The 22,399-nt window shown below is 35.5% G+C and overlaps 2 protein-coding genes across 3 annotated transcripts; one reads left to right on the forward strand and one right to left on the reverse strand.

The window, feature by feature from the left end:
- Positions 1–1,852, reverse strand: LOC25488447 (glycine-rich cell wall structural protein). Of its 2 annotated transcripts, XM_039832390.1 has the most exons (3): positions 1,655–1,852; positions 884–1,552; positions 1–799 (listed from the first exon to the last, which is right to left on the reverse strand). In XM_039832390.1, the coding sequence occupies exons 1-3, from the start codon at positions 1,782–1,784 to the stop codon at positions 213–215; spliced, it is 1,386 nt and encodes a 461-aa protein (XP_039688324.1). In that variant the 5' UTR covers positions 1,785–1,852; the 3' UTR covers positions 1–212. The 2 variants fall into 2 exon arrangements, with proteins under 2 accessions (XP_039688324.1, XP_039688323.1); XM_039832389.1 differs by having other exon boundaries at positions 1–1,552.
- An 11,701-nt stretch (positions 1,853–13,553) lies between these two features.
- Positions 13,554–21,037, forward strand: LOC11427950 (hydroxypyruvate reductase). The gene is made up of 10 exons (XM_003598025.4): positions 13,554–13,725; positions 14,428–14,566; positions 16,754–16,898; positions 16,987–17,114; positions 17,908–17,979; positions 18,811–18,940; positions 19,033–19,139; positions 19,343–19,384; positions 20,422–20,634; positions 20,788–21,037. The coding sequence occupies exons 1-10, from the start codon at positions 13,622–13,624 to the stop codon at positions 20,854–20,856; spliced, it is 1,149 nt and encodes a 382-aa protein (XP_003598073.1). The 5' UTR covers positions 13,554–13,621; the 3' UTR covers positions 20,857–21,037.
- Positions 21,038–22,399: the final 1,362 nt, after the last annotated feature.

Genomic DNA, 22,399 nt, shown 5'->3' on the forward strand with positions numbered 1-22,399 from the left:
AAGGTTGGAAAGCCAATTATTGCAAGTACTGAATCATGCAAATTTGCAATTTTGATTATTATTGTCAATATCTCAAAGCCTGTATTTCATAAGTACTACACATAAACAAAGCCGATACAATCTTATGGCAAACATTTAAGGATAAAACTAATTTAAAGAGAGTATATATTCTAATCCCATATCTGCCATAGAATGTAGATGTCACCATTGAATTAATATCCTCCATCGCCTCCACCATCTCCACCACTTGCACCACCGCCGGCTCCGCTTCCTCCACCACCGTAACCTCCTCCTCCGCTACCACCTCCTCCACTTCCACCTCCTTCACCACCACCTCCCCCGCTTCCACCACCACTTCCTCCGCTTCCTCCACCACCATATCCTCCACCTCCACTTCCACCTCCACCAGAACCGCTTCCGCCTCCTTCACCACCACCTGATCCACTTCCACCACCACTTCCTCCGCTTCCTCCACCACCATATCCTCCACCTCCACTTCCACCTCCACCAGAACCACTTCCACCTCCTTCACCACCACCTGATCCACTTCCTCCGCTACCTCCACCACCGTATCCTCCACCTCCACTTCCACCAGAACCGCTTCCACCTCCTTCACCACCACCTGATCCACTTCCTCCTCCCTTTCCACCGCCACCTGAACCACTTCCACCTCCTTCACCACCGCTTCCACCGCTTCCGCCACCACCATATCCTCCTCCTCCCTTTCCACCGCCACCTGAACCGCTTCCGCCTCCTTCACCACCACCGCTTCCTCCGCTTCCGCCACCACCATATCCTCCTCCTCCACTTCCACCGGAACCGCTTCCACCTCCTTCACCGCCACCACCTCCTCCACTTCCACCACCGCTTCCTCCACTTCCGCCTCCTCCCTTTCCACCGCCACCTGAACCGCTTCCACCTCCTTCACCACCACTTCCTCCACCACCATAATCTCCTCCGCTGCCACCACCTTTACCACCACCAGAACTGCCTCCTCCACTTCCACCACCTGCCCCACCGCTTCCTCCACCTTCACCACCGCCTCCGCCACTTCCACCACTACTTCCTCCGCCACCATAATCTCCTCCACCGCTTCCACCTCCTCCGCCACTGCCACCTCCACTTCCTCCACCACCATAACCTCCTCCACTTCCACTTCCTTCTCCACTTCCACTTCCTCCGCCACTTCCACTTCCTCCGCCACTTCCACCTCCACTTCCGCCACCACTACCACCGCCTCCTCCACTTCCACCTCCTCCACCATAACCTCCACCACCTCCACTTCCACTGCCACCTCCTCCTCCACTTCCACTTCCTCCACCACCATAATCTCCTCCTTCGCTTCCACCACTGCCACCTCCTCCTCCACTACCACCACCTCCACTTCCTCCACCACCATAATCACCTCCTCCACTTCCACCGCTACCACTCCCACCTCCTTCTCCACTACCTCCACCGCTGCCACCAGATCCACCACCATAGTCGCCACCTCCCTTTACCTTATCTTTTCCACCATTAAGTGGCTCCAAAATCAATTTCCTTCCACTTATAACTGCATAATATTGCACAATTGACTTAAATAACTATCATTCATGACATCTATCAATACCGTTAGAACTAAACACAGAAATAGAGAAAATAAAAATAAAGTTACCATATTCTTTCTTGTGATATTCCATAAGCTCTTCATCCTTTCCGCTTGGTGATGGTTTTTCATAAGCACTCCCTACAGAGAGAACCACACCAGACAGAAGTATCAGCAAAATAAAAGGTTTGAACTTCATCTTTTTTAATTAGTAAACTGAACACAACAATACTTGAGAAAAGGATGAAAGAAAATGTTCTTACAACACTCTTATTTATAGTGCATGAAGAGCATCATCAAATTAAATGCTATGAATAAGTGGGGCCTAGTCACTAACAATAATTTTTGTCACTTATCATATTTTTAGGTTATTAATCGTTTTTTTTTTTTTTTTTTTTGGTCAGGTAGCCTAGCGGTTAGAAAAATTAATCGTTTTCATTTCCACCATATTAATTTTAAGTCAATTTCCTTCCATATTACGTGCCACTACCAAGTGTGAACTTTGAAATTTTTTCTCTATAAGCCACATTTTCATGTTGTGTTTGCTACCTTAAAATAGAATACGCGTGTTATTGAAAGAAAGAAAACTCTTTACCATAAGTTACTATGAATTAATTCAATGGTATTGAAGACGAAAATGAAAGAGGACACGTAAAAAAGGGATCTCAGTTAAGGGTGATGACATTGCCGGCAAAAGGAGTTCAAGCAATCCATGAAAATGTTGAAAAACTTGCTTAGGAAGGAAAAGAAAATGAGGTCACAAAGTTGACTAGGTCGGTGGCAATTTCTTTTTGTAGTTAAATTTCAAGAATTTAGGGTAACTTTTGTCAAAAAAAGAAAGAAAGAAAGAAATTGGGGTAACCTTTTAATTTTAAATATGGGTGGTAATTTTAATAATAAATTTCATGTTTACATTACGCACTTGTACTTTCTTAATCACTTAGTTGATAATTTCATTCAATTATTTCTACTAGTACTTAATTAGTTACTACATGTAATTACCAAAAAAAAAGTAAAAATTAGTTACCACCTTGGTGGCATTTTATAAGATTTTTTTTTCATTTCAACTTATTTTAAGAAAAAAAATGTTGTGTATGTAATGTGTCTATTTTTTGTGTGGATGTTACTAAAATATATTTTTATATGTGAATGTATGACTTTTCAGCTACAAAAATAAATTACTAGTAGTATTATTAATAAATGATATATATTTAAAAAAATAATAAAAAATATATGGTAATTTAAAAGAGTGTTTATATTTAGAGATACATTTTTCGCTAAAAGATTGCATACTTACATTTATTTTTTACTGTCTTTTTTTTACCATTTTTTTTTTCGCAATCTTTTTACCATTTCATCAATATGTGAACTTCAAAACAGAAGCTTGCAATTTGCTTTAAACGTTTCCATCCGTTTCTTTGACTCAGCTTTAACTATGTTTACAAAGAGCTAAAATACAAAAATCAGGTCTATAGTTAGTACTCTTGAAATAGTAATATTGAGAGTTTTATGGTTTCCAAAAGGATCCGAATTTGTATAAAATAGCAAAATAACTTCATAGGGAATGAAATTCGGAGTTGTGAAGTTTAATTTTGTAAACTACTCTATGATAGATAATGAAGTGGCACATATTTTGCATTTCTTAAGTACGAAGGAAAAGGATATAATTCGTTTTACACAGTAAAATGAGTAACATTTACTATTATGACCAATTTATTATGATATTGAATTAGCACATATTTTTTTTACATTTCTTAAGTCAGTAGGAAAATTTGTTAAAAAAAATTATTGCTCACGAAGAGCACTAGTTAAGGACACTAAGGACATAATTTTCTATTGAAAAGAACAATTTTTAAACTTTAAAAAAATTGAATAAATATTTTTCAAGATAATTGTTGTAGTATGACTCAAAATTTGATGGATGGGGAATATTGTTGCTAAAAATATAAAAGATTTGTTTCAAATATATTTTGTGCTGAAAATATATTTGTGGACAATAAATATATTTTTGTATCGTATGAAGAACGATTTGATGCAAATATATTTTGAAAGGGAATATTATATTTTTGATGCAAATATTCTTTCACTGAAGGAGAAAAAAAAAACGTATCTTCAGTGCGGTATTTGTTCCAAATTTATGAGTTATACTTTTACTATAAATATAGACCTTGTATCAGGCTAAACCTTGAGAGAGATAGAGGGGGCTGAAACAAGGGTTTAGAAAGGCAACAACAAAACTAGGGTTTGTATAGAGTTTGTCTCTTAGGAGCAAACACTAGGGTTTGTGGGTTGATTCACCTTGGGAAACACTATTAGGATTGGAGTCTCTTGGTTACGGGAAGAGATTGGGACTTTGGGTAGAATTAGGCGGGAGACTTATTCTTGTAACCCATTGATTTCTCTTTGTAACGAAACTCATCATATAGTGGATTGGAGGGCTGCTCTCTCCCCCAGACTAGGTCGGGTTGGACCGAACTGGGTCAACAAATATCTTTGTGTTCTTCTTCTTCTTTGTGTTCTTCTCGCCGTTGTTTTCTACTTTTGGCTTGTATTTATAACTTTCATACGCTTTGTTTTGGTTGCTTGATTATCCCTTGCTCCACACATCAAGTTGTTATTGGTGTGATTTTCATCGAATTCACAACAATTGGCGCCCACCGTGGGGCAAGGGTCGAAGGATAATTAAGTACCATGGGTTCAAAGTGGGATATCGAGAAGTTTACCGGAGATAACGATTTTGGGTTATGGAAGGTAAAGATGGAAGCGGTGTTAATACAGCAAAAGTGTGAGAAAGCTTTGAAGGGTGAAGGTTCGTTACCGGTCACCATGTCACGAGCAGAGAAGACCGAGATGGTGGACAAGGCCAGGAGTGCCGTTGTCTTGTGCCTCGGAGATAAAGTTTTGAGAGAAGTAGCAAAGGAAGCAACCGCGACATCGATGTGGGCAAAGTTGGAATCTTTGTATATGACAAAGTCTTTGGCTCATCGGCAATTCCTAAAGCAACAACTCTACTCATTCAAGATGGTAGAGTCAAAGGCCATCATGGAGCAACTTACGGAGTTCAACAAAATCCTAGATGACTTGGAGAATATTGAGGTGCAACTTGAGGACGAGGATAAAGCTATACTCTTGTTGTGTGCTCTACCGAAATCTTTTGAATCGTTCAAAGATACCATGCTCTATGGCAAGGAAGGCACTGTTACCTTGGAAGAAGTTCGAGCGGCTTTGAGAACCAATGAGTTGACCAAGTCCAAGGACTTGACTCATGAACACGGTGAGGGCCTAAGTGTCACAAGAGGGAATGGTGGAGGTAGAGGTAACCGGAGAAAGAGTGGTAACAAGTCAAGGCTTGAATGCTTTAACTGTCACAAGATGGGTCACTTCAAGAAGGATTGTCCGGAGATTAATGGTAGCTCCGCACAAATTGTCTCTGAGGGTTATGAGGATGCGGGTGCTCTGATGGTGTGGTGTTGTTTGGAGGAAGAAGAAGGTGATGTGTCTCACCTTGGGATTGATGCCTAGTGGAGCGGTGGTCGTCTGGAGAGACGTTAAACACTCAACATCAGCCTGGAGAGGCGGTGGTAAGAATACTCATGATCTACCTGTTGAGGTGGAGTTTCAAGGTTGAAGACATAGTGGGATGTATGCATTTGCCAGTTGAGGTAGAGTACGCTCAGCGTGAGGTGGAGTTGAACACACCGGTAATGGTACGACTATGAAGACCTTGGGTGCTATGCTCTATGGTGAGCAAGGGATTTCTTCATGAAGTTGGAGAATGTGTAGCACGGCTTGCAAGATTACTCTAAAAGAATGCCAAGGGTGATTGGATGCAAGGTGATCTTCAAGGAAGTAGGAGATGTTCTGTGTTGAAGATGTTATGGTGAAAGCTTGTGGGACTACCTAAAACTCCTAGTGTAGTTGGACTGCAAGGACCTTCGAGAAGGCGGAAGATATTCCGATGGCTGAAGTGTTTGAGGTGTATACTTGTGGATTACTCTAAAAGCCAAGGGTGATTGGGTACAAGTAGATCTTCAAGGAAAGCGGGAGATATCTCGTATTGAAGAGGTTATGGTATAGTCTTGTAGAACTACCTGAAATTCCTAGCGTAGTTGGACTACAAGCATCTTCGAGAAGGCGGAAGACATTCCGATCGCTGAAGAGGTTGAGAGTGTAAACTTGTGGAGCTACTTGGAGTAGTGGGAAGCAAGGGTTTGAGCAGCAAGGAGGTTGATGATTGGCATCATTACTAATTTAGAGTCAAGGTGGAGAATGTTGTAGTATGACTCAAAATTTGATGGATGGGGAATATTGTTGCTAAAAATATAAAAGATTTGTTTCAAATATATTTTGTGCTGAAAATATATTTGTGGACAATAAATATATTTTTGTATCGTATGAAGAACGATTTGATGCAAATATATTTTGAAAGGGAATATTATATTTTTGATGCAAATATTCTTTCACTGAAGGAGAAAAAAAAAACGTATCTTCAGTGTGGTATTTGTTCCAAATTTATGAGTTATACTTTTACTATAAATATAGACCTTGTATCAGGCTAAACCTTGAGAGAGATAGAGGGGGCTGAAACAAGGGTTTAGAAAGGCAACAACAAAACTAGGGTTTGTATAGAGTTTGTCTCTTAGGAGCAAACACTAGGGTTTGTGGGTTGATTCACCTTGGGAAACACTATTAGGATTGGAGTCTCTTGGTTACGGGAAGAGATTGGGACTTTGGGTAGAATTAGGCGGGAGACTTATTCTTGTAACCCATTGATTTCTCTTTGTAACGAAACTCATCATATAGTGGATTGGAGGGCTGCTCTCTCCCCCAGACTAGGTCAGGTTGGACCGAACTGGGTCAACAAATATCTTTGTGTTCTTCTTCTTCTTTGTGTTCTTCTCGCCGTTGTTTTCTACTTTTGGCTTGTATTTATAACTTTCATACGCTTTGTTTTGGTTGCTTGATTATCCCTTGCTCCACACATCAAGTTGTTATTGGTGTGATTTTCATCGAATTCACAACAATAATATTACTATATTAGCCACATGGTTTACTTACTTTGTGCTCCTTAGCTAGAGACTCTTTAGTATTTAAAAGAATATTTAAAATGATCTAATTCATTTTATAGGGTAAAATGGGTAATTTCAACAATTGTGGGTAATTTATTTTTAAAGACTAAAGTGAATAATACAATTTCCGTTCCCTTTATAAGCTCTTTTCTCAATTTTCACATATAATATATAAAAAAAATTGGTAACATATTTTTCTTTATTAGTATATAAAATGACAAGTATCATACTATAATTTACACACGCAACAATAATGTTTTGGTTTTAAACCTGGATAAAAATGTTCAACTTAATAATATCAAATTGTTTGTTAAGCTAACTATTACTTATCATAAATAATATATAATATATTTAAAGTTTAATGATGGTGGGTTGACGGTCTAAAGCAACTTCACACACACAATCAATCAAAACATTTAGAATCGCCACTTTTGACCCACGTAAATTAAAAATATTAATTAATGCGGTGATTATAAATGTTTTGATTGATTGTGTGTTCAAAGTTGTTTTGTACCTCTTTATTTGGTTGAGTTTCTCCAATCCAAAGTTTTGATTTTGCTAGAGAATTTAAAGTTTGATCATGAACTTCGATGGAGATGACGGGCTTTGCAAATATCATATTAATGTTTTCCAGAAAAACTCAAACCGGAAGAACTTTTGCAATACTAAAATTGTAATGTTGGGGTGAACTCATGTTAGAATCTACAAACGTTGAAAAAACCTTTGAGAAAGTTGTGAACCTTGAGAAAGTAGTAGACCTATGTTAACCATGATGGTTGTGTTGAGAAACCCCCTCACACCACTTAGTTTTCAAGAATCTATTCAATGTTGTAATATCATATTAGGTGCAAACCTCTATTTTAACTAAGTTATATCTTTAACCACACTTTTCACCATTGAGATCTAAATACCCTTTTAAATTTAAATACCATTTGAAATGATTTATTTTATTTTTATACATCCTAATTTTCTGTTTGGAATTATGGTGAAAGTAACAACACCACAATCCATGTGGATATGATCTTTTTATATTATAACTTGAGACAGTGTATACTTGCACTTATATTTTGCATTGCATCAAGTTTTAGCATCGTATTTGGAGATTGTAAGGTGTTAAAATATTCAAAGTTTTTACTAGATAGTTAACTAGCTAGTTTTTCTTTATATTAATATTTCATAGCTATTTTGAGTATTTTAATTAACAAATCATGTAAATCGACAAGCAAAATACCTCACAGAAGTTTTAGAAGACATGGAATGAAGATTATCAATGTTCACGAAGGTTTTTTTAAGTTGAATGTTCAAGAAGGTTTTGAAGATATTAAAAGTTGAATTTTTTTTTCTCTCTAAAACCCAAGATCAAGTTGGAGAAGGAAAACACTCAAAGAACGAACAAAAAATGAAAACTCCGCACTAGATATTGATATCCCAAAACAAAAATTATATTTCTAATCTATTCATTCTAATCTTTCCTCGGAATGTTTGTTTTCTAAATTCACACGCTGTTTGCTATGTTAATTAAATATGCAAAGTTGAACTCAGATTATTGTAAAACTGAATTTTTGGACTGATTTTGTAGAATTGTATGCACATAATGTATTTGATGAATTCATATATCATTTTGTTATTAATTTGTATTTTGATTGTGATTATGAAGCTTAATCTAGAAGAGAATCTAACATGAGATAAGTAAACACAATGCATTGCATTGTGTAGAAAAAGTAATGTATGCAAATAAACTTGTAGTATTTACTTATGTCATGTACAATGAAGTATGTCAAAGAAAGAAAGCGTGAAAGATTGACTAAGACAAACTCGCTACATCGAGTTGGTTTCGCCACTGCGAAATAGTTCCAGAAGCTCACCTTTCAGCTTGCACCCAAGCTCGCCACATCAAGTGGATGGAGAGTTCACTTGCCAGGGTGAAGGAAAGGCGAGCAAAGGGTGAGAAAGTTCCATAGACCACAGGTTTTCAGAGGATCATAACTCGCCATGGTGAGAAAATCTTGTATGGCGAGAGAACGCGGTTTTGGGACACTGAATGGTGACGTGGCAAAAACCCAATGGCGAAGCAAGGTCAACTCGCCATGGCGAGAATATCCTTCCTGGTGAGTTCATGAAATTATGCAGAAGTATAAAAGCATTTTTCTTCATTTCAGAATATATCTTATCTTATCATACTTTTAGGGCAAAATTTACAGTACTTCAAAGGGCAAGAGTGTTAGAGGGTGGATTCATCAAGAAACTTTGAGAAATCAATATCTTAGCATGAATCTTCATCATTTCTTTCATTATTGCAATGTTGTCATGACAATGATCAACTAAATCTTCTTTGCTGGGATTAGAGGTACTTGATCAAGCTTAGATGTAATCTTTTGATCTTTGAAATAGACGATTCTAGCATTTTATGTGATATTGAGTTTATTCTTGAATTTCATTCTAAAATTTGATTTAAATGTTATTGAAAAATACTTTTGAATCTAGGGTTAGAATAATCATCTATCAAAATAAAGATTCTAGACATAGGATTTGTGTTTTGATAATCACACAATGTATCATAACATATTGCTATCGGATCGTTTAATAGATCGAGAAATCGTCGATTAAACGATACGATTGATCTCACAATATCATTTAGACATGAATGATGTTGTCGGGCGATGCGTGGTAATATCGATAAAAAGCTAGAATCCATATATGTGATCATTAGGTATTCTCGATGCTTGATTGACGAACTCTAATCCCAACGCTTTTACTCCTTATTACTCTCCGTTTTCATTACCGTATTCTAGTTCACGTAGCTTTTATAACAATCAATCAATCAAATCTTAACTTAGAATGATAATCGACGTTGAACGATTTATGTTATCGCACTAGTCTATGAGGAGACGATATAAAAACATACTTACTTTTGGTACTACATCAGTGGGGTGCCACTTACAAAGGGTGGTTTATAATATACTACATTGGAAGAACCGATTACTTAAGATTGTTCACGTCTGAGTGATTGGTTAGACACGGTTATGCTCAGTATAGTCTATTTGTAATAAAGTATTTGAGATAAAGCTTGTGATTATATTATTATTATTATTATTAAAGTATTGTACTCATTAAGTTTTATCTAGCAATCGATTTCACCTTGGCATTATTTGTTTATCCCAATTTGAAACTCACTGAAATTGTACTTTCTCATCCCGCGTTGCTGAATCCTTTTCACGTTGTTGAATCTTTTTCAGATTTAATAATTCAAACGGGACAAAATGAGAAATTGGGAAGGAGCACAAGAAGGTTGACTGTTGAAAGGCGATAAAATATTCTTCTCATGTTTTATCAAGATAAGCCATTAGTCAGCCCAATAGAACTTGGTCTATCAACTTCCTTCTATCATTGTACCCCAAGAAGGGCCAACAAAAACTTTTTTTTTTAGAACTCCATATCCGATCGTAAGATTTTTTTTTTTTTTTTGTAAGATGTCGGCCTTAGGATTGACTAGCAGCAAATTTTTTTTTTTTTTTTTATATAGAAGTAACATATTTCATTATAGCAATGATATTTGAACAACCATTTGGTACAACCTATTTGACAACCTTTCTTTTCTCTCTTTTCATTGATAAAAAACAATGGATAGAGAAAAAGGAAGAGAGAGAATAAGAATATAACGTGAGTATGAGAGAGAAAGTTGTCTAAAAGTTGTCACAAAATGGTTGTACAAATATCATTTCTCATTCTATTAACATACTTCTTGAAAGAAAAGTTCATTTATACAATATATTTTGAATTTTTGGAATCCTCGAAGGGGATCCTTGGAGGTTGGACTTTTGGAATCCGATTTTGAACACTATTACCTCTAGATTGTCGAGCTGGAAAAGTAAATTTCTCTTGTTTGGTGGTCGTCTGGTACTCTTGAAATCTGTCTTGTCTTCGCTTTCGGTTTACTTTCTTTCCTTCTTCAAGGCCGCCGCAGGTATAATTTCTTCCATCAAATCTTTTTTTTTTTTTTTGGGGGGGTTGTGAGGATTTTAGGAAAATTGCTTGGGTGGATTGGGACTCTATTTGTCTATCTAGGGAGGAAGGAGGTTTAGGCGTTAGAAAATTGAGGGAATTTAATGTGGAGTTATTGAGGAAGTGGTGTTGGCGTATGTTAGTTGACAAGGAGGGTCTCTGGTATCTAGTTTTAAAGGCAAGGTACGGGGAGGAAGGGGGGCGGCTGAAGGAGGGTGGGAGGGACAGTTCTACATGGTGGCGGATGGTTTCTAGCATCCGTCACGGTGTGGGATTGTCGGAGGGGAGTTGGTTTGAAGATAATTTGTGTAGGGTGGTTGGTGACGGTGGTAGTACATTTTTTTGGTCCGATAATTGGGTAGAGGCGTGCCTTTAAGGGTGCAATTCCCTCGCCTTTTTGATTTAGCGGAAAACAAATGGGTAACAGTGCGGGATATGGAGAGGAGTGGCTGGGAAGTTGGTGGAGGTGCCTGGATGTGGAGGAGGCGCCGTTTGGCTTAGGAGGAAGAGACGGTGTCCGAATGTGCATCTTAACTGCATAATGTTGTTTTGCAGGATAATACTATTGATCAGATGGAGGTGGAGTCTGGATCCTATTCATGGCTATTATGTGAAGGGAGTTTACACTTATATGTCGACAACAACTGTCCTTGAAGACCATGGCGTGTCAATGTTTGAAGGTGTGTGGAGGTGTGTGGCAGAAACAAATTCCCCTCAAGGTGTCAGTGTTTGCTTGGCGACTACTTCGTAATCGATTACCAACTAAAGACAATCTCATCCGAAGAAGAATCATTCAGCATGATAATGTTCTCTGCACAGGTAGGTGCGGTTCAGGTGAAACTGCAGATCACCTTTTTTTTCGGTGTGATTATTTTGGCATGGTGTGACATCATATTTATCAGTGGTTAAACATTTCTTTCACGGCTCCAGCGTCCGTTACAACTCATTTTCATCAATTTGGTCACTTAGCAGTACCGAGAGTGACATATTCCTATTTGACAATAATCTGGCATGCTAGTGTCTGGACTATTTGAAAGGAAAGAAATAATAGGATCTTTATCTAGAGAAGCGACAAATTGGATCAATTAGAGATAACATCAAACTTTTATCTTTTTCTTGGCTAAAGGCCAAAATGCCTACTAATTCAAATAAAATTGTGTTTAACTGTTGGAGCTAAGTTTTGTTAAACTATTTTTTTTGTTTCCAATAGTAAGTGACCAGTGAGCACTCTTTTTATTTTATTTGTGTGTTAAAGACGAAGTTAGTATCCTCTAAAAAAAAGATTGCTTTTACTATCCTTATTCTATGATTAAAAAATATTTGATTATGATGAATTTACTATTTCAAATATATCACAGACGACCTTTAAAAAAATTATCACAATCGATAATGCGCATTCAAACAGTGAAAAAAAATAATTATACTGGTACAACCAAAAAATACTTTTATTTGAATAAATTAGTATATTTTAGAATAAAAAACAAATAGGAAGTTTTTTTTTTTTTTAAAAAAAACTCTCATATTTTCTTTTATCATGAAAAATAACTTTTGGGAGTTATCTTTTGAAACATAATATTCTTTTTTGTATTTGTGGACGCCAAAAAAGAAACACTCACCATAGTTATAAGTGTTTTCATGAGTTGCGTTGAATTAGTTTTGGTGAAACTCACTACCATACCCATTGTTAGAAATTGATATTGAAAATTTTGCATCCAACATCTTAAAAATTTACTTTTTATTTTTTCAATATATAAACTCGCTTTTTACCCTATTGATGAGGTGTGCCTAAATTATCGTAAAGCAGTGCCATAATACATTTAGAGAGCATGTAGTTTGTTGTAAGAAGCTTTCTGACTTCAAATAAAGGCATGAATTTGTTAGATATGTCCTTTTTAATATATTCAAACGAGCGGGGGTATATGTGAAGAAAGAGGCACCTGCAAACTTCTTGTCTGACGCACTTGATGGAAGATCGATGCTTACGCCATCATATGTTATCGTGTACATGTGGGTAGAAGAAAAACATGCATGGATTTGACTGGGGTTTCACCACTTATGGGATTAGGGACCAAAACTTGTACGGTGGGGGCAGACAACCCTCAAAGCCACATCACATAAAATGGTCAAACACGAGAAAATGAGTTCTAACGATCAACATGCATAACAACAATAAAAAGGTCATGCATAAAGTTGAAAGGGTGTTTCTAGCACTGGATCTTGTTGACCACCTTCTACATATAGTTCATAAAGTCATGCATAACAATATTATGTTTCATAGATTCATGAATGTTGTGTTTACAAATATTGATTTTGCCATTCAAAAAGACTTAGTGTCGCAACTTACTACGTGTTTGTTTTCCACTCATGTGTGATTTTTTGTATAAATTGATTGTTATACTTAAAAAAAAATCGAACATGAAAAAGAAAAGCATCAATTTCTTGAATTACTTTCAACATAATAATATGTTATCAAAGATGAAAAATAATATAGACTTAAATGCAATTTTCTCCCTATTTTAACTTAATTTGAATTTTACCGCCCTATTTTAAAACTCAAAATTTTAACCCCTATATTTAAAATTTAAAATTATTTTTTGGTTTCACTCATTTTCACTCATTTTTTACATAATAAAATAATATAATATATGTCATATTAACCCTGAGCGAAAATGAATTCAAATGTTTGGTAAAAAAAAAAACTCAAATGTGATAGTGAGAGTAAAAATTCTGAAAAATTTAAAATAGAGGGTAAAATTCCGAGTTTTAATATAGAGAATAAAATGCAAATTAAACAAAAAAAAAAGGGGTAAAATTGCATTTAAGAAAAAAAATATATACTACAATTTTATTCTCATGAACTCCTCTCCTCTGTTCATATACACCAGCATATGCGCATAGAAAGAGTTAAGAAAGTAAGATAGTAATTATTTTGGTATATAATAAAATAAAATAAAATAAAAAGAAAATGAGAAGAGAAAGTGTGTTGTACTTGTTGAGGAGAACCAAATCTTTGTTTCAACGAAAATCCCAACACTCTCTTCTCTTCTCTACAACAACTCAAAATTCCAGGTTCGTACGTTACTCTGTTTCTTTTAACATTGTTGTTCTTGTTGTAATTAGTCAAATTTCAGTTTCAATTTCATATATATATATATAATGGTTTGAATGAACGATGATGAATCAACGAGGCTTTTAGATTTTTTGTTTGAAATTCACAAGAGAAAATAGAAGATGCACGACAGTGTAAAGTAGTTTTACACTGACATCCAATGAGCATATTGTATTCTGCAAAATTACAAGATATTTTGAGATTAAGGCCCTGTTTGGATTAACACCTTATTTGTAGCTAATATAGTACAAGCACTTATTATGATAAGCTCTTATGCATAAGCTTACATAATCTATTTCTTAAGCAAAATGTAAAATAAAGTTAAATTGTTTTGTATATAAATTTTCATAAGCTATGTTGGAGAACTTATGAAAATAAGCTAAAAAAAGCTTAAGAAAAATGTTAAAAGCTGTTTTTGTAAGTTATCCCAAACAGTCTCACAAAATCTATGTCAGTGGTTAAGCTCTGATGAGCCAATCCAAACAGGCCCTAGTTGTATGACATGCCAGATTGATGGTTTCTTATTGGATGACAGTGTAAAACTACTTTACATTGTCAGTGCATGCCCACAAAATTCTAAATTCAATGTAATTAGGCTTGGAGTTTAATTAGTTTTTATTTCATATTTTCTAAGCTATAATTTCAATCTTGGTGCTGTGTAGGAAAAATCTGATGGAGAGAAACGGGAGCATGATAAATGATGTTGAGAGAAAAACGACTCGTGTTTTGTTTTGTGGACCTCAGTTCCCATGTTCTCATCTATATACAACAGAGTATTTGCAGAATCATTCATCTATCAAGGTACATCTCTATAAGGGTAATGTACATATTGCAACTTTTTTTCACCCCGTTCATTTTTAGTCTTGTTGGGTTATTTATACGAGATCATCCTCTAACCAAGTGGGTGGTCTCGAGTGATTAATGAACTTCAGTTAAGGCTGAATCGATTGAGAATACCCAAATTCGATTCATGGCTGGAACAATCCTTAGTTAGACTTTACTTACTTTCAAGTCGAACTTCAGATTACCAAGGCCTTGTGAACTGAAGAGCTATAACCAACGAAATTATGGAATCATCCTCTCAGTCGTTAGGTTATTTCAAGCCTAAATATAGCAGAGATTTGATGAATATAAAACATAGTTTGTTACGTTAAGTGGCTTCCTATTTGACTTATAGTAAAGTAGATTACCCCACACCGTAGAATTATGAAACAAGAAGGATGTGTTTCTTGAACCAGAGGAAATCCAATTCCTACTTTGACAATATATTTGAATGAAAAGCCAAAGTTCTGTGACTGTACTATTCAATTTGGTTAACATATTACCTAGATTGAATTAAGTTTCTTTGGTGGTTTCCTTTGAACTGCTTTATGACGGATGAGATGCCAATCTGACAATCACTGGAACTGGTGTGATGGAATCAGTCAGACAACATATGAAACAATGTTACGGGAGCAGTATTTATGACGTAATAAGTGGCAGGGTTATGCAATGGCAGTTATGTATGAAAATATCTTCTGCAGTTATTTTATTTATTTACATATGATAGTAGGGAAAGAAAGGGGAGGGGTGAATAATGTTGAAAATGGAGGTGTTGGAGAAGAATGTTGAAGGGCTAGCTTCTGGGATGGCATGAGTAGTGGAATGAATGGAGGACAATTCAGAGCGACTTTTAGTGGAGATGCAAAAACGGCTTGGTCAAAGATAAACAGACGGGCACGGAATTTATAATGATAAAGGAAAGGAGACTGCAGCATCCAAAACTGAGCTGTAGCAGCAGGAGTGATGAATACAGAATGGCAGTTAAGATAGTGGAATTACCAGCTTTTGATGGGGAAAATCCTGTTGTGCAAGAAATTTAACTTGCTGCGAGAAACAGAAGACTCTCTTGGGAAAATTTTAAGGAGTTTAGTTGCAAGATTAGAAAGAAGGTATGTTTAAAATCCTTTTGAACATATCTTCTGCCATAGCGGTGTTCATAGGAACAATAGGTTCAGCCATGCGTTGGGAATTAATTCTCTTGTTCAACATTGTTCATCGGTCTTTCATGCTTCAAGACTTCAATTATGTGCTTGAATTAATCATTCGTAACTTCTCGAGTGTAAGTTCACTTTATCAATTCAACCTATCAACAAAAACTCCAAGAATTTGTTTAGTTAGAGACAATTAGAAACAAAATAACCAATACAACTGAATATTTTCCTAGCGGTGTTAGCTTGGAACCTGGAAGTGTGCTCTTCCTCAAGGTCTCAGTGGTGCCAATTTGAGGGGTTAGTTTAGCTTCTTCACAAAAAAAAAAAAATCCTTTTGAAGAGTTGAAAGATTTAAATTAAGCCGGTATTGTGGATGACTATATAGAAGCTTTTGAATTCTTGTTTTCTCGAGTAAAGAAACCACCGGAGGAACAATTATTGGGTTATTTCGTAGGAGGCTTGCAACCAGACATTAAACAAAAGCTGTATACTTTCTAGCCTCAGTCACAACTTCAGGCCATGCAATTAGGCAGAGAGATATAGAGGCAGAAATGGTGGTAGCAGTTTCACGATTGCAATAAAGTTATTGAAGAGTAGAGTAGAGAGGATAATAGTGGTTATGGACAGCGCTGATTTTTATGTGCAGGAAATGATAGAATCAGCCAACAACATAGGAAGCAATGTTTCAGTAGTAGTTACCTTTAGGACGTAATAAGTGATAGAATTATGTAAACTGGTATCTAATATTTATCATATGTTCATTTTAGTGCTATCGTTATTCTGTTCTATTTCCTTAATTTAAATTGGTATCTATCATGGGGCTTGTGGTTTTACACTATCCATTTAAATGTACTTGCTACTCTTGTCAATGCAGTTTAAGCTGGTACATACAATATTTAGACTCTAGATTGTACTTGAGTTGCAGTTATTCCTACCACTTATGTATTACAATTGGATGAAGTTTCATTCCAATTAATTTTTCGTTAGATAAATAAGTTGTCTATTGCATTTGTAGGTTGATGTTCTCCCTTTGGAAGAAATTCCCAAGGCTATTGCCAACTATCATGTTTGTGTAGTAAAAATGATGAAGCTAGATTCAAACATAATTTCTCGAGCAGTTCAGATGAAGCTTATAATGCAGTATGGTGTTGGGCTGGAAGGTACCGTGATTATTGTCAGTCGAGCTTTATTGATGGATTTCAGAAAGTTTCATTTTTTCCTCTGATTATTTATTATTTTTCCTCTTAGGTGTTGATATCGATGCTGCGACAAAGCATGGAATCAAAGTTGCTAGGATCCCCAGTGGTGGTACTGGAAATTCAACTGCATGTGCTGAAATGGCCATATATCTAATGTTGGGTCTTCTCCGTAAGCAAGTATAGCATCTTCAATCTAGAAATAAAAAATGTCCATTATTTCTAAATGAGATTGCACGATGAAAATAACTATTTGTCCACATTTTTATTGACAAATATTTGAAAGCAAGAGGGATATAATTGCGAAGAAAATACTTAGCCTGGTGATGTATAAGAATGTGTTTCAGTTACGCTATCCTGATGGAGATGACTCAATTGTTTTACGACAGAATACTGTAGTTTATAGTATCGTCAATCTAAACTGCTAGAAACTTTTTTAAAGGGGCACAAGAGATATGCCATAATCTCCATGACAAAACCAGGAGCACTGAACAAATCAAATGTCAAAAAGAAACGAACCAATTGTAGAAACCATGTTCAGTTTTAAAGGCGGTCTTTCACTCATCGCCAATACAATTTTTTGGTAACCACCTCGCAGGTCAACTAAAAGAAACTGGATCCTCTAACATTATCTAACATGTCCTCATGTTTGGGTATGGGAAAGCCATAATTGCATTGGCATAAGCTTGGGTTGAGTAATTTGTGTCTTCATCTAAACTTTGTTGACATAGTGATTTTTTGTTGATTAAACTACACTAAACCTTGCATCTTTTTCTCTTCTCGCCATTCTCCTTTTGTGCACCTGGTTACAACTACATTTCCCTTTTGTGCACCTGGACACAAAAAATCTGTCATGCATCAATTTTGTGTTTGAGTTTCAACTTGCTTAGTATATGTACTATATAAATTTTTATATCAAAATATTTGCATTGAATGTTGTTTAATTTCTGAAATAAAAAGTTCGTATGTGCAGAATGAAATGCAGATTTCCATACAACAAAGGAAGCTTGGAGAGCCTATCGGTGATACTTTATTTGGGAAAACTGTGAGTATATTGATGTTGTTTAGTATTCTGTATCTCTTACTATCTGTTATTGTTTATATGCCATGAGACATTGCTTTTGATGATGGTTAGATGCATGAGGATAGTTGCATGCATTGATTAAAATGGATCTCAAGATATTCTACCGAAATAAAATACATACTTCTACCTTAAAAAGGAGCATGAAGTGGGTACATGATCCAAGCAATAATATTTGTAGGTGTCTGATGGACTTCAGTAATATTATGAATAACATATGCTATATATATATATAGTTTACTTTTGGAATTTCCCGTTTCGTGAAAATTGATTGAATTAGGTTTTTTTGGCTAAACAATGTTGTGTGAAACAAATTACAGAAGCAATGTACTATTCATGTGCTTCTCAGCTGTGTCTGGAGAGGCTCTGAAATTCTTGTAAGGAGATCTAAATTTAGTTTAACATGTAACTTATTCCTAGAAATCTCCTCAGAGCATTGCTTGAATTTTGATATTAATTTCAATAGTTATCTCTAATAACAACAAGCAATGAGGTATGCTACACATGAGTAGGGGGCGATACAATTATGCTTAGTTGGGTTGTAAATAGGTCGAGTCAAACTAAACCTAGTTGATTCAGTAACTAAGATTGGCTTAACCTAGGTCTGATGCTAGGCCATAGGCTCCAATGACCGGCCTAACCTGTTCAGTTAAAAACAATCGTTAAAGATCATATTTTCTCTTTTTTACATTTGTTTCTTTCCCCTCATGTGGTGCAACTTACATGTTGGTAGTACTAGTATTTGCAAAAACTAAAACAGTGGAAAACTATATTTTTTTTTTCATGATAATGTAGATATTCATATTGGGCTTCGGGAACATTGGAATTGATTTAGCACGGCGATTGAAACCATTTGGTGTAAAAGTTATTGCTACAAAGCGGAGTTGGGCTTCATATGCACAAAACACTAACGAATTAAATAGAAGTATTTTCCTTCCCTGTTCTCGTGGATTACTACTTTTAATAAGACTAGTTTGTTCTTCTTTTTATTAACGTATTCTGTATTATTTGTTGAAGATGATGTTGATGATCTTGTTGATGTGAAGGGTAGTCATGAAGATATATATGACTTCGCGACGAAAGCTGACATTGTTGCTTGCTGCTTAAACTTAAACAGTGAAACGGTTTAACTTTTTCCAATCCTTTATTTATCAAGTTTTTTGTGAAGTTCCAAGCTTCTACTTCTTCTGTTACTTCCAGCTAGTTTGTTTGCATCTTTGTTTTTCATTATTATTTGCTTTTGGTTTTCAAAAAAACATCAACTAAGCCTAGTATGCTGGAATTTTTGGCATGCATACTTATTGACTTAGATATTATGTTTTTTCAGGCTGGTATTGTCAACAATAACTTCATTTCTTCCATGAAAAAGGTTTGTACCATCCGAGATAAACCCCTCAAATTTACTTATTTCACTTTTTAGGGAAGATAAGCTCATAGTGTATGTACAGGATGATAGGAACTGTGTCTATGTCTTTATTCATTGGTGAGTGTGCGCACACACATGCACACATATATGTAGGGTCAAGTTCCATTGTGTGTTTAGGAACACAATGGAAACAGAGAAAATAATGGAGTGATTTTATTGTTTAACTGAAAAATGAGTTGCGCTAGGATAAAAATCTGTCCTCCTATGATGTTCCTTTACAATTGAGCCGTGGCTATGTTTACTTAATGAAGTTGCTAAAATTTCAGCGTGATAGCTTTTCCCTATGAACTATCCTTTGATTATATTCTCTTTTATTTTAATTAGCTTACATTTTAGAACTAGACATAGTTTATATGACAGCCTTTTCTTTAGGAAATTAAAATTAATAGCCCAAGGCTTTAAGTTGGAGGACATGGTGAGGTTTCAGTCACATGCTCATTTAAGGATGATACATGTTGAATGAATTTGTCTGATATGAATTGTCACAGAAGAGACTTTTGATCAAGATAAGGGCAATTAGTGCTCTTTGAAATCGTGGTTTGGCCTAACACAACCCCACAAAACCGGCTTGTGAGGTAAGGATTGCCCCCACTTATAAACACATTGTCAAGCCATCTCCTAAGTCCTATCCGATGTGGGACTCTTTAAAAAATACTATCTTGAGATTTAGGAGTAATGTATAATTGGAAAGATACAATTGCAGAATTGATTTGTTTTTTATCAGTAGGACTAGGATCAAACTCGATATCCCGTAGTTTTCAACACTCACATCCTGCGCACCAACCACTTGCGTTTGACCCTGGTGGTGATCGCAAAAGTGTCTCGTTGTTTTATATAGGCTAGATTGGGGAAGATATGATACTTGATCAAGATATGGTTGCAGAACAGTATAAGTAAATAACTGAAAGTTTATTTTTCTTGAAATAGTTTTAAGTTGTGGGTTCTTGTCTAGTTAAACAATTATAGTATATATATTTCAGGGTGCCCTTCTGGTGAATGTTGCTAGAGGTCGTCTTTTAGACTATGAGGCTGTGGTCAAAAACCTTGAATCCGGACATTTAGGAGGGCTAGGCACCGATGTTGCATGGACGGAGCCGTTTGATCCTGATGATCGGATATTGAAATTTAAGAACGTTATCATGACCCCTCATATTGCAGGCGTTACAGAACACTCCTATAGATCCATGGCTAAGGTTTGTGTTGCTGTTTCATATTCCACTTATTCCAGAATTATAGTGCATTTGTACTTTAAAATTTTTATTATTGATTTTGATTTTTTGATAAAATAAAAAAGAGCAAAACTACTGTGAGATCTGATACTTTTCATGCCTGTTATTTTACTATAGGTTGTTGGTGATGTGGTTCTTCAACTTCATGCTGGAAATCCTTTGACAGGAATTGAGTTAGTCAATTGAATTGGTGCAAAAAGTTCATAAACTTCCTGTACTTTTTTGATAGTTTATGATCATTTTCAATGGTGTAGAAACACTTCTAACATTATTTATAAAATTGAGACCAGGCAATGGTTGGTGTGTATTGATCATTTTGATTCTATTGTTCGCGAAAACCAAATAAGACGAATGGTTTTTGTCTCATTATTACCTGTTATTTATCTCAGTTTGTTTACTTTCACAAAATCAAATTGAGATGAGGTCCTCTGGTTTTCTAGAAAACCACATGTAATGAAAGTTTACTTTTACACAATATAATGTTTTTTTAAGACATATACAAACACATCTAATGTTGTGTGAAGGGGGGAAAAACAATTAGTAAACTTTAATTTGGATGAGTAATTAAACACGCATTAAAAACCTAATGAAAATGGCTTGAAGACATACTTTTTCGTCTGAAGAGGAAGGTTAGGGTCACATCCTCTAACACACACCTTTGGGCACACTCCCATCTATTGGAGGCACATCCTAAGAGTGAGTTAGAGTCAGGTGACCCTAGTGTTCCTCTTCATTTTAATATATGTAACATATTAAATCGGGAAATGGTTGATTGATAAAAGTCGGGTGACTAACTCTAATCATAAACTAAGAAAACTTTAGGATTGTTTCACTTACTATTTGTATTTAGCAGAATTAGATTCCATTTAAATTTGAAAATATCTTTTCAAACCATTTATCCCTCATGTCAAATCCATACTGATCACATATAATTTCTTGCCTTTTATACAACACCATGCTTACTGTAATACTATCTCAGGTCTCTATTATAAGATAAAGTTTACTTTTTATGTTCATTGAGTAAATAATGTATCTAGTTCTTAATATAGATCAAGTATATCATTTACCGAATAAATCTAAAAAATAAATTCTCTTATAATAGAGATCGGAGTAGTAATAAAAAAAAAACTATCATGAAAAGTTTAATCTAGTTTTTTTTTTGAAGAGAAGTTTAATCTAGTTTAAACTAAGTAAATAGTTTCACATATATATCCTACATTATGAAATTTTTTTATTGAGAAGTCTATGTTGTACACATTCAATATTTCCTTATACATAAGGCTAAAATATGGTTTTGGTCCCTGCAAATATGTCTCGTTTTGGTTTTAGTCCCTGCAAAATTTTTTTGTTGTTTTTGGTCCCTGCAAAATATTTTGTTTTTGGAAATAGTCCCTGCAGGGACTATTTCCAAAAACAAAATATTTTGCAGGGACCTTTTTCAAAATCAAAAGATTTTGCAGGGACTATTTCTCTAATAAATGATTAAGTCATCATGTGACACGTGTGCAAATTATCACAAAAGTGGAGCCAGGGACCAAAACCAAAATGAGACATATTTGCAGGGACCAAAAACAACAAATTTTTTTTGCAGGAACTAAAACCAAAACGAGACATATTTGCAGGGACCAAAACCATATTTTAGCCTATACATAATATGAATCATTAAGAGTTGTTCATCACAAGTAATCAACCTTATGTATGAGGAAGATGTTAAAATAGGAATACTTTT

Source organism: Medicago truncatula, chromosome 3 (genome assembly GCF_003473485.1).
Source record: "Medicago truncatula cultivar Jemalong A17 chromosome 3, MtrunA17r5.0-ANR, whole genome shotgun sequence".
Taxonomy (NCBI): domain Eukaryota; kingdom Viridiplantae; phylum Streptophyta; class Magnoliopsida; order Fabales; family Fabaceae; genus Medicago; species Medicago truncatula.